Below are 18,905 nucleotides of genomic sequence, written 5' to 3'. Positions count from 1 at the left end.
CAGGAGGATTCCCTCCCTTTCAATTGTTTTGAGTAACTTGAGAAGAACTGGAAATAGTTCTTCTTTAAATGTCTGGTAGAGTTTAGCAGTGAAGCCATCTGTGCCTGGGATTTTCTTTGTAGGAAGGGTATTTATTAATGATTCGATTTCTGTGTTGATAATGGGTCTATAGTTAGGTGCATATACATTTATAATAGTTACATCTTCCTGTTGAATTGATCCCTTAACCTTCTTTGTCTCTTTCAACAGTTTTCGTGTTATAGTCTATTTTATCTGATATTAGGATGGCTATAACTTCTCTTTTTTGGTTTCTGTTAGCATGGAGTATCTTATTCCAAATTGTCACTTTCAGAGTGGGTGCATCATGGTTGGTAAGATATGTTTCTTTTAGGCAGCAAATAGATGGGTTTTCTTTTTTAATCCATTCAGCCAGTCTGTGTCTTTTAACTGAAGAGTTGAGACCATTTACATTCAGGATGACTATTGTTAAGTACTGACTTTGTTCCATCATATTTCCATTAATAGACCTAATTTTTTATTTTGAGTTTCCTTTGTACATTTACTGGGTTATTTTCTATGTTCATCTTCTTTTGTAGTGATGTTCCTCTTTCTGTGTTTCAGTGTGTAGCACATCCTTAAGCATCTTTTGTAGGGCTGGATGAGTAGTTACAAATTCATTCAATTTCTGTTTGTTGTAGAAGATCTTTACTTCTCCTTCATTCATAAATGAGAGCTTTGCAGGGTACAGTATTCTGAGTTTATAGTTTTTTTTCTCCTAGGACTTGGAATATATCTTGCCATTCTCTTCTTGCTTGTAGAAATTTTCTGATGAGAAATCTGCAGTGAGTCTAATTTGGGATCCTCTGAATGTGATTTGGAATTTCTCTTGAAACATTTTAAGATCTTTTCTTTATGTTTTACTATAAAGTTTTACTACAATGTGTCATGGTAAACATCTTTTCAGGCCATGTGTATTGGGAGTTCTGTGTACCTCCTGCACATGGATGTCTCTTTCTTTCTCCATGTTGGAGAAGTTTTCTGCTGTTATTTCATTAAGAAGTCCGTATAATCCTTTCTTTCTATGCCTTCTGGAACTCCTACGCTTCGTATGTTGGTTCATTTGATAGTATCTTGTAGTAGGTATCCAGTAGTGTTTTTTAGTTTTCTAATTTCTTCTCTTTTTTTGTCTTACTGTAATATTTCTAGAAATTTGTCTTCTAGTTGATATTTTTTCTTCTGTCTCACCTATTCTGTTGTTAAGGCTTTCACTGCATTTTTTTATTTGGTCTATTGAATTCTCCATTTTAGTATTCATTATGACTTCTCTTTAATATTCCAATTTTTTGGGAGAACTTTTCATTTAGATTGTGAATTTGCTTCTGATTGCTTCTAAGTAATCTGATGATTAATTTTCTGAATTCCATTTCTGGCATATCCTCAATCTCTTGATCTTCACCTTCTATTATTGAAGAGTTGTAGGGTTCCTTTGGGGGGCTCAGAGTGCCTTCCGTATTCTTATTTAGGGCTTTACCTTTGTTTCTCAGCATTTGTATCTTTTTTTTTTCCTTTTTTGCCTGGTTGCTTTTCTCTTTAATTTGTGTCTTTGTTATTTAGTGGTACATCTATACTTTTTAGTGAGTTCCAAGAGGTGTGTGCTGGATATAGCCTGGGTGCTCTGTTCAGTATTGTATGGTGGAGGGAGTATCTAACGTAAGGTCCCCGGGGGCTTTGTAGCTTTCCTCTGATTTTTTGGTTAGAGGAGGTTGTTCACTTCTGATGGTGTGACCCACCCTTTTCCTCACAATTGAAGGACTCCAAGGTGTTAGTTGCTGGTGTGTTCAGGGTTATGTCACTCTGCTTAACAGACTGGTCCACTGGGGGCTGGTGCCAATGTACGTGGTCTGAGCCCTGCCACTTCCCTTTCTTATTTGCTCTTTCTACATGGACCTGCTCATTCTCTGTTCGTCTCCTGGGCTTCCATTGCAAATTTCCCATGGTTCTATCTCTGGTGTGTATCTTCTCTTCTTTTTTGACTATCTATTTTGCTCTGCATGACTCGAATCGTCCTGTTGCTATACCAGCATCTTGGGACTCCCCATTGATGTTTTAACATCAGATTTTTAGAAAAAAAAATGATTACAAAGAAAATGATGTGAGTAAAACTAGAGATTATAGGCTTAGTCATCACACTTCCCTTTTCACTGATTCTAAATTATGCTTATACTAAGGAATTTCCCTAAGCCTAGTAATTTTTCTAAGCGTGATTAGGCTCTCAAGATAATACCTGATTATTTTTTACCCTGATACCAGTGTTACTTCAAATAAAATTTTATTTATTTGAGAGGAAGAGTTTCAGAGAGAGGAAGAGACAGAGAGACTGGTCTTCTATTCACTGGTTCACTCCCCAAATGGCCACAGTTGCTGGAGCTGAGCTGATATGAAGCCAGGAACCAAGAGATTATTTTGGGTCTACCATGTGAGTACAGGGACCTAAACATTTGGGGCATCTTCCACTGCTTTAACATGCACATTAGCATAGAGGTAGATCAGAAGGGCAGCAGCCAGGACACTAACCAATGCCCATATAGGGTACTGGCACAAGCACAGGCTTTGCCTACTATAGCACAGTGCTAGCCCCAATTCTTCTTTTTTCTTAACTGATATATATATATATATATATATATATATATATATATATACACACACATATGTTTATTCATTCTGGCTCCAATAAAGGAACACTGCATATGTGTCATATTGGATTTATCATTCCATTTAAATATTAACTTTATTCATATTTGGCCTTTATTTTTATATATGGTGACATTTTTAATTGTAAAGCAACCCTTTGAATATAAGCATGTAACAAAATTAAATGATTATGAAAGTATAATGAAAGAGGTTGGCTTTGTGGCTTAATGAGTTAAGCCACCACCTGCAATTCCTGCATCCCAAATGGGCACCAGTTCATCCTGGCTGCTCGACTTCTGAGCCATCTTCCTGCTAATGTGTCTCAGAAAGCAGTGGGAAGATGGCCTAAGTCCTTGGGGCCCTGCACCCTTGTAGGAGGCATGGTAGAAGCTCTTGGCTCCTAGTTTTGGCCTGGTCAAGCTACACCCATTGAGGGCATAAGTGGAGGGAAACAGCAGATGGAAGATATCTCTTTCACTCTCTCTCTCTCTTTCTGTCTTTCTCTCCACTCCCACTTTCTTCCCCCACCCTTTCTCCCCCCTCCCTCTCCCTCCCTCTCCCTCTGTCTGTCCCTCTCTCTCTTCCTCTGTATATCCCCGTAAGTCTGCCTTTCAAATAAACAAAATGAATCTTAAAAAAATAAAGAAAATGCAATGAAAAATACCAGCACACAGCTGTCACCTATGCAAAGTGCAATTACGAAAAACTTTAACGGATTGAGAAATAGGTAACTAGAGGAGAACGTTGTGATCTGGGGAGATAGCTTCAGAATTTTATTGAGAATGATAGAAACATGTCATGCAATAAGTTGTTTGGAGCCAATAAGATAAAAACTTTAAGATCTTCTCCGTAATAACTCTATTGATCTATTCACATACTTGTGATTTTCTCCATGAATTACCTTATCTTGAAATTTTAGAAAATAGAAGACCAGCTTCTCCACTTAGGGTATATAAAAATATAACTTTCCCAACAGTTGCCTCTGGCTTAATGTTAATTTTGTTGTTGTTTTATTATTAGAAATAAATTTGAATATTCTTCTTTCTCTGGCTAAATCCCTAAAAATACATGTCCTTGGAAATAAAGAGTCCTTGGAAATTTTTTTCAAATAAACATTTTTTAATAAATAAAAAAGTCTATTTGAATTTTAGATTTTATTCTAAGGTTTAATAATAGGAATTTGAAACCCATTTGGGGCCAGCAAGTGGTGTAGCAGATTAAGCTGCTGCTTGTGAGGCCTGCATCCAATATGGCTGTTCCACTTCTGCTATAGCTCCTTACTAATGTGGCTGGGAAAGCAGCAGAATATGGCTGAAGTACTTGGACACCTGTATACAAGTCGGAACCTACATAAGCTGCTGGCCACAGCCTAACCCTGCTCTGGGCATTTTCAGAGTAAACCAGTGAATACATGCATGTATCTATATCTATATCTATATCTATATCTATATCTATATCTATCTATCTATATCTATATATCACTCCCCCTCCCATCCCTCCTCCTCTCTTTATGTCAGCCTTTCAAATAAATAATAAATAGATCTTCATAAAAAATAAAAACAATGTGGCACAGTGGTTATTCTGCCCCCTTGGGACACCTGCATTCCATATTGGATGGACTAGGTTCAAGTCCTGGCTCCCCTTCCCATCCAGATTCCTGATAAATCACACTCTGGGAGGTAGCAGTTGATGGCTGGAGTACTTGGGTCCTTCCACTTGTGTGGGAGAAATGAATGGAGTTCCTGGCTCCTGGCTTCAACCTGGCCCCCTAGTCCCATTTATTGTGAACATTTGGGGAACAAACCAAGATATGGACGATTCTCTCTCTTCTCTCCCTTTCTCTCTCTCTCAAATAAAAATAAACAAATAATACTTTAAAAATAGAATTTTAAAGAAAAATGTTTTTGTTCTTTTTCCTGTTTTATTACTTGATATAAGTCTCTGAAAGATGAAAAGAACCTGAATATATTTGTTACATTTAATGATAGACCCATTTTTTAAATCAACCGTGGTTGGTGAATGCTATATAATGAATCTATGTCCTGGAGTCAAGTAAATCTATGTATGCATATTCCAGTGTAGAATCTGCCAGATTCAAGTAGATCCCCTTTCCATTCCAGATTTTTTTTCTTAGATTATTTTCCATCCAAGTAACATTGGTATGGATGTATTCCTTCTCAAATGCTGTGCTTGAACAATACTTATATGCCACTGTACTTGGTTTCTGATCTTAGTGTCAAAGTAGAAGAAATTAGTGTATTCAAGATTGTATCTTTATTGTTTGATACTGTGATTGTCAGTGTCTAATGACATTGGTGCTAGCAATGTACACTCAAGCCTTTACAGCATGAATATGGAGTACTGTGCTTTCTTCTAAAAGAGGTTGTAACTCTTTGAACAAATTTACAATTTTCAGGGCAAAAATTATTTACACCTATCCCAGGGAAGTTCCAATGGGACATATTGGACCATATCCAAAAGAATGTCTCCACCTAAATAGATTAGAAATACAAATGCATTCTTAGACAAAGGAAATTTAAGCAGGGGATTTGTGTATCTTACTTCCCAAATATGCAAACATTTAATAAGACAAGCTGCCCCTTCACTCTGCCTTGTAGACCAACACCATAATATTAACCTTTGCTATTATTTATTAGGAGAAAAAAATCATTAAATTATAACAACAGAGGACCATTCTGTGGTTTCTTCCATTTAAACTACTAAACTAGCCTTCAAAACTTAGATAGCTCCTAAACTGAATCTAAACTAAATCTGAAGTGACTTAATTCCTCAGAGTTTTCTCCCCTGCAAAAATAATAATAAAGAAAAGTGAAACATAGTAACTACCGTAGAGAATGTGATGAGAGCTAAATGAGATAATGCTTTGCATGGATTAAACATAGGGGCTCTACAGAGTAAATGTCCTATAATTTTTAGCTAATCTTTTTCAAATATTCTTGTTATTTGGGAGTTATATTTATAATGAATTTATGATTTTTACCGATTTTTGCTTGCTTAATACCTTGAAACATCTAAAGTACTATAACACAGTTTTGTGATGGAGGTCAGGAGCAGGAATAACATACAATGTGTGTGTGTGTGTGCGTGCGGAGATTCTTTAACTGGAGGGATAGTCAAGTATTCAGAATGTGGTTATTCTAATTTCAGTGTCTGTCATACACAATATTTTCACTTAATAACTTTTGCTTTCTATTAAGTCATACTGATTTGCAGTGAGCAATTTTTGTTGCTGCATAAACTAGGGCTATTTTATTAAAATTTTTGTTTTGATTTTATAGTGTTTGAGGTAGAAAAGACCAACTACTAGTGTTCTGCCTCACTGAGAAGACTGAGAAAATGTTTGCCTCAGCTAAGGAATTGGTACAAGGGAACCTACTTTTTAAGGAGGCCACTTCATTAATTTCATGTTTGATCTACTTCTCACAAAGTATCCTTCCTGTCATATTTAAATGTTGCCATCATTTGCTGTAATTTTTATTTTACTTTTTTATGTTGGTGTCTTTTACTAATTTTGTATAGCTATTATTTTAATGTATATTTGTCCATTTAATATAGTAGTTCAAAGGACTTGATAAAGCCAGGCTCTTTAACCATCTTTATTTATTTTGTATTTCTGTTCATGTTCTTCATTTATTTTCCACCGTTTTCTACTGTTACAAATGCTGACATCATTTGCTCCAAAAAAAAAAATGTGTTTTATTTCCAGGGCACAGCTTGTGGAAGTGCTCCTGTACCTTCCCGCAGGCAATTATGTGAGTCTCTTAAATTCAGCTCTGTGTTGTAAACATGACAATGTGTTCCTGTGCTGTGGCATGGCATGCTGACTGAGACCAAATGCCCAAAGGCCAATATGCAATGCCCAGTGTTGTATATTGCCTGTAATGTGGTTGTAGTAGACGGTTCCCTTTGCCTCTTCCTTACTCGCTTGTCATTATCCAGCCCATTTAAGAAAACTGCATTGCTATGTGGCCAAGTGCATTGAGACTACAGTAATGGCTCAAAGTCTGGGGCAAAGAAAGAAGTGGCTCTCATTTATTTTTGTTTAGTTACAGTGATAGCACTTTTTCTAACAACCGAATCAATAAGCTCTCTTAAGCACTAACTTCTTTCATGTTCTTACATTACACATGGTTGTGTTTTTGCCTTAGCTAATGAGACCTTCCTTAGGAAAGGAACTCTGTGATTAAAAAAAAAGAATCCTCTTTCTAGTGACTGTAAAGCAAACTTGACTTTCTAACCACCTTGGTTTATTTCTAAGTCATCATATATAGAAAATTGAAATTAGTCCATAAAGTTTTAGATAGAAATCCTGGATTTTTATCAGTCTTGCTCAGCAGTATTATAAATATATGCACCTTGGCAGAGTCAGACACCTGCAATTCAGAGATTTGTGTGACAGCTTGTCTGCTGTAACATGAACTTTTGTCAATGAGAAATGTATATGTAAATTTGATATGTAGACTCTGCAAAGTGCCGTCAGACTTTGAGAAAAAGCTATTTTCATTGCTCATTCCATCCCTGTCTTCCCTCTTCTCCTGCTCTAGTGTCCGTCAGGTAATCATAGTTGTTTACCTCCATCATGAACTACTACAGCAATATACCCATATGATTCTAATTGTCATGCCTAGCGGTAAATGTCAAGTAGATTCATCTTAATATGATGTTAAAGGTGAATCAAAGGCACAGTCCTGTTTTCATAACACTTTTTCTTCACTATTGGCACAAGAAACATATGATTTGATGACATTCACTGAGAAGGATCTACAAGTTGATTTTGAAAATGTAGCAGTTTACACCCTTATAAACCTGCCCAAACAAGAAACAAAAATCTGTACGTTAATTTATTCTTTCATATGAATCTTGAAGGTTTGAGTTCCAATGAATAAAAATGTGGCATAAAGAACTAATAATGTATATGGAAAGTGGGATTTAGATATAGCAAAATTTGAACCTGATATTGAAGTCATCCACAGGCCTCACATTGCTCTTTGCTGGTACTTCCTTTTACCAATCTGTCATCTAAATTTCTAATGTGTACTGGAAGATATGTTTCATTTATTTAAGTATTAATGCAGTATTAATTGAAAATTGAAAACTATAGCAAGAACCTCAATGGGATAAAAATATTTTATATTTAGATTTTCCAGTTTTTAAACGAACAAAACTCAGTGTTGTACACAATGTCATTTTACAATAAAAATAGAAAGGAATTCTGTTTTGGAGGCAGGGGAAATATTTTTAGGAATATAAATTTATTTATATAAATATTTTTAGGAATTTAGATTTATGTTATATGATATAGTACCGTAATAGAAATAAAAAGTATGTGGAAGTGTTTTCCTCAGGTTGAAATATACTTGTTTCTCACATTCACAAGATCAGTGTATAACATGAAAAAAAAGGTGACTATTTTCATCAGTGTTAAATTATCCTACCAAAGAAAATTAAAAGAATATATTGTTTGAGGATCTTACATTGTAATATAGATCAATATATAGCAATATAAAATAGATGTTACCTCCAAAACATATGGAGTCGAAAACAGTAAGCTTGTATGACTCATCGATTTGGAATGCTAATTATCATGTTGCTTTTCATCAAGTGAAAGTCTTCATATCTCTGAATTGTACGATAATAGAGCTTCCTTCTAAGGTGTTTGTAATAGTGCTTATCGAAGATATTATATAGAAAGAATGAAATAGTTTTTTGTACATGAGCATCAGAATATTGATATTAAACAACTTTTCTGCCCTAATTCCTGATAACAGTGTCTATCAAGACATTTACAGTTGGTTCCAGATTCTTGTTTTTTACATCAACTTTATCATAAACTGTGACTAATAATTTCTTGAATTTATATCCAAGTAAGGTTTTATTTATTTTATTCAGTATTAAGAACTTTCTTGTTTTCTGCTGTCACTTTTTTATAAAAAAATCCAATTAAACAACTTTTTCTTAACAATATCCTAAAACAGACTCTAACAACAAAGAAAGATTGTTTTGATGATTAGATAATTAAAAAGATTGTGACCCTACAAGGAGAGGATTCACATATTCATTTTGGGAAAGGCCATGTAGTGTTTAATTAAGAGACTGACTCAACAGTGCCTTTTGTAAAAGGAAAAACTGAGACCAGTTCAATTTAACAAAATTTACTTCAGCAAGAAAAGTTTCTAGAACTGGGCAGCATTCCACACCAGATGGTTCAGAATGCTCCAGTCTACCATATGTACAGGTTATATTTAAGGCCAAGTAACAGGAAGTGACATACAGAAACAACTTAAATGACTGCAGTTTGCATTTGCCTTGGGTAGCTTTCAGCCTCTGGGTGGCTGGAAGTTCAGTTGCTTTGACTGGCCAAGGCTCAGTTTCCTTTTATAAGGGTACATGCTTAGGTTACAATTACTTAACACGTTAAGCTAAGGACACAGATCACTATATACAAAACCTGCTTTGGACTATATTTATCATTCAAGCATGGTGACTGATTTCAGCTGTTTTTATTTTAGATCTACACCTTGTCACTAACATTCAAGCAAAGCTAAATTGGAAGTACTATAATCTTAATTATTATACTTCACTTAGAGAGAAAATTCTTGAAGAGAAGGGGGAATCCTGGAAAGGACTTCAAATATTAATGGCACATTTTTGTTTAAATGCTAAAAGCATACATCATTATTTAAGTGATGTTGATTTCTCAATTTTCAATTGATTTATGTTTTAAAAATTGTAGGCAATCTCAGTGACGAAAGTTCTATAACATGACAAACTCTACATTTGGTATGAACCGATATCTATATTATTTGAATAAAATTGTGGAAGGACTTGAACTATAAGATGCTGTCCCAGCAACTCAAACTGCAGGACCTGATTTCAATTGGTTATTATTTTGCATTTTGTTACTGTAATTATACTTTAAAAGTTCTAAAACAGAAACATATGCTTTAAAATTTTTTGACTTATCACTTGGAAAGACTATGCTAAAATTTAATATACTAAGTTGAAAGTTTCATAAACCAGAAATATATTTTTCTCTACAAAAAGTGTGAACAAGTGTCATAGTATATGTAACACTTGTCATTTTGTTACAGTAATTCAGTATAGGTGCTTTGCTTTAATGTTTTTTTAAGATGGCTTTCTTTTTTGCAAATAAATGAATGAAAGGAGCTTCAAATGTTTATGAGTAGTGTCTTCAAAAGTAGTTTGTCAGTTTAGCTGAGTATTTCCTAGATAGTGGAATATCAACCTTTTTGAAATGACTATACATGACAATTCTAATGTCTTCCAATTCAGAAATAGATAGCAGCTATTTTTTAGGACAAATGAGATTGAAGTTATATACTGCAGATGGAAGAGGAATAAAAATAAACTATTTTTTATTATTTGCTAAATAGTTGAAGAATCATCCTAAAAATAGAAGGGAATTTTTTTTGTTACACCTAATTAAAAGATTAAATGCTTTCACAGAATTTGCACATTTGACTTTAATATGTCTTTGAGAAAATGAAAATATTCTATGGAACAGCAATCATTTTTTAAAGATTTATTTATTTGTAAGGCAGAGTTAGAGAAAGGCAGAAGCAGAAAGAAAGAGAGAGAGAGAGAGTGTGTGTCTTCCATCCACTTGCTCATTCCTGAAATGGCTGCAATGGCAGGAGCTGGGCTGATCCTAAGCCAGGAGCCTTGAGCTTTATCCAGGTCTCCCCGTGGGTTCAGGGGCCCAAGGATTGGGCCATCTTCTGCTACTTTCCCAGGCCATAGCAGAGAGCTGGATTGGAAGTGGAGCAGCTGGAACTCCAACTGGCACCCATATGAGATGCTAGTACTGCAAGCTGTGGCTTTACCCTCTATGCCACTGCATTGGTCCAGCCATCATTTTTGATAAACATTCTAAATGTTTTGTATTTTCAGTTTTCTGCAGTATGTTTTCCTCTCAATTGCTTTATCTACTCTACTTTACAATCAAGTTTTTTTGTCTTCTTTCACAGCTAAATAGCAATTTAAAATTTCCATATAGATGAACATCAACAAAAATTGAAGAACAATGGCAGCATAACAAAATGCCTATTTAAAAGGATAATCATCTCAAAGTTGGAAAAAATGTTCTAAGATGCTTAGATATCTTTGTAAAAATGAATGTTTCAAAGTAACATTGGCAGTGTTTTCTGACCTGTCCTCTTCTTGATTTATCAATTTATGTGCAGTCATCTCTTCTTTGTTTGCCTCGACTATCCCAAACAAGATATTGCATTATTTATCATTGTCTCTTGGATGTGCATTTGATCTTACTTATTTTCATCATTCTTTATCATGCTTTGAAAGAGCATAGGGGCAAGATGCAATAATAGTGAGGACAGAATTTTTTAATGACTATCTTTGAAATGTACTTTCAGATAACTTGTACATAAGGTTGCTTCAAGTTTTATGTGACCAATTAAATGTTTATTTGACTGAATTCTTAGGGAACAAACACCAGTATATTGTATCTCTAAATTCACATTTAAGGGTACTTATATATCTGGGATTTAAGGAAATTCCAGTATTCAAAAACAAGGTTTCAGACAGAAGGAAAATATCAGGAAAAAACTTTAATTAGCATGAGAAACTCATCAGCATACCACAGGTAGCAGCCAAACTAGTGCAATAGATAGCCAGAAAGATGAAAATTTTAAAAAGAAAAATGTAGTCTATGTTTGGAAGGCACATTCTCAATACTGTCTTTCTTTTGAGATCAAAGTAAAGCTATTACCTATAATTGAGCTTACATTTTTGAACTACTAAAAAGGAAAAGCTATTCTCAGTTCTAGTAAAAAGAAAACAATGAATTTCCTTTGCTATGAAAGCAATAATTATTATTCTGTTACTAAGATTATTTATATACTTGTAATATTTATATCAATATATCTATCTGTTTATCTGTTTATGGATTGACTGATCTATTGATCTATCTGTCTATCCTGGTTTCAGCATTGCATGCAGAAAACTGGAAAGAATATTATTCCTACCATTATAATAACAACAAGAAAACTAGAGAAAATGTAAATTCACAGCTTTACTTGAACCATGAAAGTCACAGGAGGCTGGCGCCGCGGCTCACTAGGCTAATCCTCTGCCTTGCGGAGCCGGCACACCGGGTTCTAGTCCCGGTCGGGGTGCAGGATTCTGTCCCGGTTGCCCCTCTTCCAGGCCAGCTCTCTGCTGTGGCCAGGGAGTGCAGTGGAGGATGGCCCAAGTGCTTGGGCCCTGCACCCCATGGGAGACCAGGAGAAGTACCTGGCTCCTGCCATCAAATCAGTGCGGTGCGCTGGTCTCAGCGCGCTGGCCGCGGCGGCCATTGGACGGTGAACCAACGGCAAAGGAAGACCTTTCTCTCTGTCTCTCACTGTCCACTCTGCCTGTCAAAAAAATAAAAATAAAAACAAAAAAATAAATAAAAAAGAAAGTCACAGGAGAACCAACTAAACTGTATAAAAATAAAGACAGATACTTTCAGGGTGAGACAAGACATGGCATATACAGCTTTTTTTAATGGTAACATTTCTGTAAGAATTGTCAATAAATTGATAAGAGTAAGTTGAGGACCAGCAAAACAACATAAATATTTGCACCCATTTATAAACTATGCAGATCTTACTGGTTACTCATGTAAATCTACTACCAAGACTCCTGAGAAGGTTTCGCTTTTGCTGAAGGCTTAAAGAAAGGAACAGTGACTTCTATAATAAAAGCACATAATTCTACTCAGATTCTTGTCCCTATTTTATATGCAGAACAAAAGCCTAAAACACAGTGGAAAGAGCAACGCATGCTTTCACCTGTAAGACCTGAGTAAAACTCATTGCAGCTGGGAGAAAGAGAAGGAAAAAGATCCATTCTTCTTGGGACAGGAATAAGAATACATGATGGGCCCACAACCACTGCTGGGGCCAGAGAATGAGCCACTGAGAAAACCACATTTGTGAGAATTAGGAAAATAGCAGCTGCCTTACGACTCCCACTTAATCAGGGGGACAGAATGCCTTCCTTCACATTCCACAGACTAAAAGCAATGATTTTTCAGTAATAGTGGGATATGGTTGGGGAAGTAACAAGAGGAAGTGAGATCCTCTCTGACACACAGTGCAAAAGAAGGGCATACAGCTGAGGGAGGCGCACTGATGAAGAATACTCCATGGCAGACCACTCCATACGTTAAACATAATGTATGGCCAGAGACAATTGGATTGTCATGATAATAATGGCAATAGCAAACCCAACTCTAATTAAACTGGGAGTGACTAGATCTCCTGCCCTAACGCCCTTATACAATGAAAGGATGCCTATTTCCAGAAAAAAATTTATTTCCTTAAGTTTCTAATATCACATACAAGATATCTGGCATGCTACCAAATTTCTGTGGCATACCCAAATGTGAAAATAGACAGTATACTGCCAAGTGACTGAAGAATCAACAGAATCATACTCAAATGTTATACAGAGGTCAGGAGTATCTTCCTGGGGCAAATATCTGTAATTAATGTGTTTAAATAATCTAATGGGAAAATATGACAACATGCAAGAACAAATATCCAATTTCAGCAGCAATGTGGAACTATAAGAATAAATCCAGTGGAAATGCTAGTTATTAAAACCTTAATAAATGAGATGAAAACTGCCTGTGATGATCATATCTGTAGATTTAACATAGATTTAACATAGACAAGGAAAGAATTATGAACTTGCAAATAGGTCAGTAGCAATGATCCAAACACATACAAACATAAAAGAGTGATAGGCTTTGGGGTGCAGGACTGTGAAAAAACACCAAGTCGTCTATCATATGTGTAATTTAAATTCCAGTGGGAGAAAAGGAGCAGTGTAGAAGAAATAGATCCATGAAACTTATAAAACAATAAAGAACAAGAAAAACAAAAGCACAGCCAATCAAGTTGTATTCAGAGTTATGAAGATCAAAAACAAACAGAAGTAGAAGGCAACCATTGGGGGCAAAATTATATATTACATATGGAGGGAACAAAGCTAAGAATTACAACGGACTTATTAAGAACTCTATAATTAATAAAGCAATGAAATGACATCTTTAAAATTTTGGAAGAAAAAATAGAAAATTGACTTCACAACAGTCTACATTAAGTGAATATTTCTTCCAAAAATGAAAGAGAAATATGAAGTCTTGTACACCAGTAATTATTAATAGAGTTTATTACCAGGAAACATGATCTATAAAAAATTCTTAAAGGAACAAGTAGAGATTCTGATAACAGAATAAATGAAACTGAAAGTAAGCTTACCCTTAAAATTATAATATATGAAAATATGTGTACTCTATGCACATGTTTTATGACTTACACTATGATTTAATTTGTGGCCCTTCAGTTTATTATATTTACTGCTAACATTACCAAAATGATTAAATTCAGAATATTTTTATAGTTTGCACCTCCTTTTATCATAAACATCATTTTATAAGTATATTTTTATATGTATAAATATATTTTTATGTGTGAACATATTTTATTGTGGATATTAAAAATTAATGGTTAGCTAGAACTAATACACCCATTAGAACACAGATGAGACAGGAACCAGTATTTTATGAATGATCCAGTAAATCAATTCCATAATTCTATACTATAATTATTATATTATCTGTTGTCATGCTGTTGGTCTCTTATTATTCCAAATTAATTCATTCTTTTTCCTCTTAAGACATTAAAATGTTTGTACCTTTATACTGATTTTGCATTGTCATATGCCTTGATTAAATTTCAATTATTCAAGGGATTTTTGCATATCATAAAAAGATTCTAAAACAGAGTAAGCACATCTTAAAAAGTTGAAGTACTAATTTTAATTGGTAAGAAATACAGTGTGTTTATCCCATAATACATAATAAAAATATGATATTGCATTTTTTCATGTTAAGTAATTAGAAAACTAAGTAGACATTTCAGTTACTGTTTTTAACAAATAATCAGAAGGCTCTCAGAGAATTTTGAACATTTTTGATCATTAAACTAGCATCTATTTTTCACAATTTTTGTACTTGTTCATGCATGTTGTTTTATAAGTCTTTACTTACCACAGCATTCACAATGAAAAGATGCTTCATCCTGCCTTTATTTAAAGTTTACAGATAACTGATTAGATCACTAATAACACAAATAAAAGTCTAGATTAAGGCAACATGTTGAAGAAATATATTAGTAAATGTAAATATAGATTTCAAAGGTGGATTTTATTTCATTTGTTAAGAAATATCTAGAATGTGCAAATATTACAAAGATTCCAATTACAGAGAAATGTAAGAAATTGCCATGGACTGACAATGTGTAATTATAATTGGTCCTAGAAATTTTTTTTCCATCTATCCATATCATAGATAAGTACTTGAGAGATTAAGTACCTTATCCATAGTCCATGATTTAGTTAAAAATTCAGGCTTCCAACTCATTTGTGCTAATTTTTCTTTCATGGCTCTAATCTTTAATGTTTCTAGCAAGCATCATTTCCTTCCCCCACATTTTGTGGAAAGTTTTTTTTCTTTCTATCAAAGTAGGAAATGATGCTCAAATAACTCTTGAAGGATGAATAGAAGGTAATCAGTTGAGGAACCTGAGCAAGAGCAGGTGGAGGAGGATGGGGCAGCCTGTGGAGAGGCACGGCAGGGGGCCAGAGCACAGCTTGTTTGGGGCAATGCATAACTCTTGGGGCTGAAGGACTAAAGTGTTTCTCTGCAGTGTGAAAAAGGGTGGGTTTCTTTGTTATACGCCAGCCAGATGAAATTCTCAAGATGTATTGTTGTGTTTTCTAAATAGGTTTTACATCATTTTAAGGCAAAGAGCAATGATTTCCTAGTTAAAATTCAGGGTCTTATTTTTTTTAATTTGTTCAAGATAATATTAAAATAGTCAGTGTTGGACATCTCTGAAAACCTGGAAGTGAAGTACTTTAAATCCATTCATGACTTGCTTGTCAAACAAAGTAAATATTCTTTATCATCAAATCTTTATATCAAAGAATTAGAGGTGGTTAGATGGTCATACAAATGGTTTTTATTTGATTGGTTTTGTTTCATAGAGAACAAAGAGATCAGGAAATAAACACTTGCATGACAAATCCAGTAATCTTTATTTGAAATATTTTTATGTTATAAACTTATTGTTTAGACCCTCAGAAAAAAAACATAAATCTCATTAATATTAAAGTAATCATAATGTTACATTTAAATATTAATTAATTTTACAGTTTTTGATAGAAATCTTGGACTTATGGTTCATTTGCCATCTGGGTGAATGCTCTACTGGCCAAGTAAAATTTGGAACAATGTGAACATACGCAATTAGAATTTTTATTTTTTTAACATCTAGTTTCTGGACCTTTGCAGAATTTGGAAAACTATTATACATAGTAAATGTAGAGCACATATTTGATTGAGTGTGTTTTGTTCTTAACAGACTCTAGTCAAAATTTAAATTGAACAGGTTGAAGTACATCCTGGTGTTAGGTCAAGTCTTTTCCTGCAGAGACAGAGAGCTCCCCCTCCACTCATTCATTCCCCCAGATACCTACAGTGCCTGGGGCTGAAGCCAGAACTTGAAAACTCAATCCAGGTCTCCCACTTAGTTGCAAGAACACAATTACTTGAGCCATCACTGCTGACTCCCAGGGTCTACATTAGCAGGAAACAGAAGTGAAGGGAGGCAGAGCCACCAGCCAAATCCAGGCACTCCAGTGTGAGATATTGGCATCTTAACTATTGATCTCAACACTGGCTACCTAGATTTCCATTTTTAGTCTGTGTAATGTCAGTTAGTATCTGAAATTAATATATCATTTTGTTGTTTAACTGCTGTTTTTGATGCAACTTACATGAGACAAGAAAATTATCAATCTTTATAAGTAAACACACACTGAATATATTGAGATTCTTTTACAAAAATTGCTGGTCAGAATTGTTCAACAAATGTTTTGAATTGTTGCATTTTGAGGCCTCTGAATTTTTTTAAAAAATTGTTTTCTACAAACTATTAAGTTAGAAAATGTGATGTATGGGAAGACTTTGTTTTTCAAACTTTGCTTCACTATTATCCAAATATCATGTATCTTTTTGCTCATTTAGAGAAATAGCCAAAAGAGTCAAATGTTAAAATCAGTAGCAAAAGATAACATGAGATTGAGCTGTGAAGTTTAAAAACTTTTAAAATTATATGTTGTATTTTTCAACCTGCAATACTATAAGAATATAATTGATCTTCAGATTATGATCTATGAAAAATTTCCACTGACAATTCAGGAATTAAGAGTTTAAAGTTCTCCATTTTGTCATTCTTCAATTCTATACTTTTACTGAGGTTACTAATGGTTTCTGTGATAGCAGTGTGAAGAACTTGAGCATTCAGGGAAGAAGATGGAAATTATGTATTTGACTTCAAGATATTACAAGGGATGCAGAGTACTGCATGATTCCTTAATATTAAGGAATTCCTTCATTCCTTAACTTTTCACTGCATTTAGTTGAATTTTCCCATACTCATTTCTAAATCATGAGCAATGAAAATTAGAAAACTAATTTTAAAACAAATGCTATTAGGTAAATAAAATATTATTTATTATAAAATGTAAAGATTTTGAGTACAAAATTATTTAATAATCTTTTTAAAATATTATTTTTATGATCTTTTTAAAATTGTATTTAAGTTATATAAGTTTCAAGTATTTCATATATATACAGATTTAGTAATATAGTGACACTTCCCCTATATCCTCCCTACCACACACATGCTCCAGTGCGTCCTCCTCCTCCCTCTCACATTCTCACTTCTAATTTTTATGAAGGTCTATTTTCAGTTTACTAATAATCATATAGTTAACCTTACATTAAGTAAAGAGTTCAACAAATAGTATGAAGACAAAAGAAAGAAACAAACAAAAAGATTGTTCCTCAAAGGAGGAGATAAGTTCTGTCTAATCTCTGAATCTCTTAGCTGTTGTGAATTGTGCCACAGTGAATAGGAGGGTACAGATAACTCTTTCAGATGCTGATTTCTTTGATTTGGGTAAATTCCCAGGAGTGAGATGGCTGGATCATATGGTAGGTTTGTATTCAGAAATCTGAGGTATCTCCCTACTGCCTTCCACAGTGGCTGCACCAGTTTACATTTCTACCAACAGTGGATTAGGGTACCTTTTCCCCCACATCTTTGCCAGAATTTGATGTTTGTTGATTTCTGTACCAGAGCCATTCTAACTGGGTGAGCGGAAACCTCATTGTGGTTTTGATTTGCATTTCCCTGATGGCTGGTTATCCTGAGCATTTCTCAAGTGTCTGTTGGCCACTTGAATTTTCTATCTTGAAAAAATGCCTTTTCAAGTCCTTTGCCCATTTCTTAATTGAATTGTTTGTTTTTTGTTGTTGTTGTTGTTGAATTTCTTAAGCTCTTTATAGATTCAGATATTAACCCTTTATCAGGTTCTGTGTGTTGCTTCACTTGCTAAGTGCTTCTTTGCAGTACAGAAGCACCTTAAATTGATATAATACCATTTTTCAATTTTGGATTTGGTTGGCTGTGTTTCTGGGGTCTTTTCCAAGAACTTTTTTGCCTATGCCAATATCTGGCAGTTTCCCCAATGTTCTCTAGTAATTTTATGATACCTGGTTCTGGACTTAGGTCTTTCATCTATTTTGAATTGATTTTTGTATAAGGTGTAAGGTATGGATCTAGTCTCATACTTCTGCAGGTGTGGAGCTCAAGTTTCCTCAGCACTGTTTATTAAAGAGACTGTCCTTTTTTCAGGGATTGATTTTAGCTCCTTTATCAAAGGTAAGTTGGTTGTAGATAAATGGATTGATTTCTGGAGTTTCTATTCTGCGCCATAGGGTACACGTCTGTTTTTGTGATTGTAGCAGGGTGCTTTGTTTAAAAGTGCCCTGCAGTATTCTTTGTAATCAGGTATTATGATGCATCTGGGTTTGGTTTTGTTCTATATGATTGCTTTATTTGAGGACTCTTGTGTTTCCTTTTGTATTTTAGCATCATTTTTCTAGATCTGTGAAGAATCTAATTGGTATTTTGATTAAGATCTCATTGCATCTATAAATTGCTTTTGGTAGTATGGATATTTTGATGATGTTGATTCTTCTAATCCATGAACATTGAATTTTTCCAATTTTTAATGTCCTCTATTTCTTT

At 34.4% G+C, this 18,905-nt stretch overlaps 1 protein-coding gene across 4 annotated transcripts in view; it reads left to right on the top strand.

Moving 5' to 3' along the window:
- The window catches only part of CCSER1 (coiled-coil serine rich protein 1), a 1,459,660-nt gene that overhangs the window by 1,130,483 nt on the left and 310,272 nt on the right, over positions 1-18,905 (top strand). The window contains exon 11 of one of the 4 annotated variants that reach the window (XM_051819561.2): positions 6,419-6,464. The exons of the other annotated variants lie outside the window; for them this stretch is intronic. Coding sequence (XP_051675521.2) covers positions 6,419-6,464 — 46 coding nt within the window. The remainder of the gene's footprint in view (positions 1-6,418; positions 6,465-18,905) is intronic. 4 annotated transcript variants of the gene reach the window in all.

This window comes from Oryctolagus cuniculus, chromosome 8 (genome assembly GCF_964237555.1).
Source record: "Oryctolagus cuniculus chromosome 8, mOryCun1.1, whole genome shotgun sequence".
In the NCBI taxonomy this organism is placed as follows: Eukaryota; Metazoa; Chordata; class Mammalia; order Lagomorpha; family Leporidae; genus Oryctolagus; species Oryctolagus cuniculus.
Note: the sequence above shows the minus strand (reverse complement) of the source record. Positions and strands in the feature narration are given on the sequence as shown.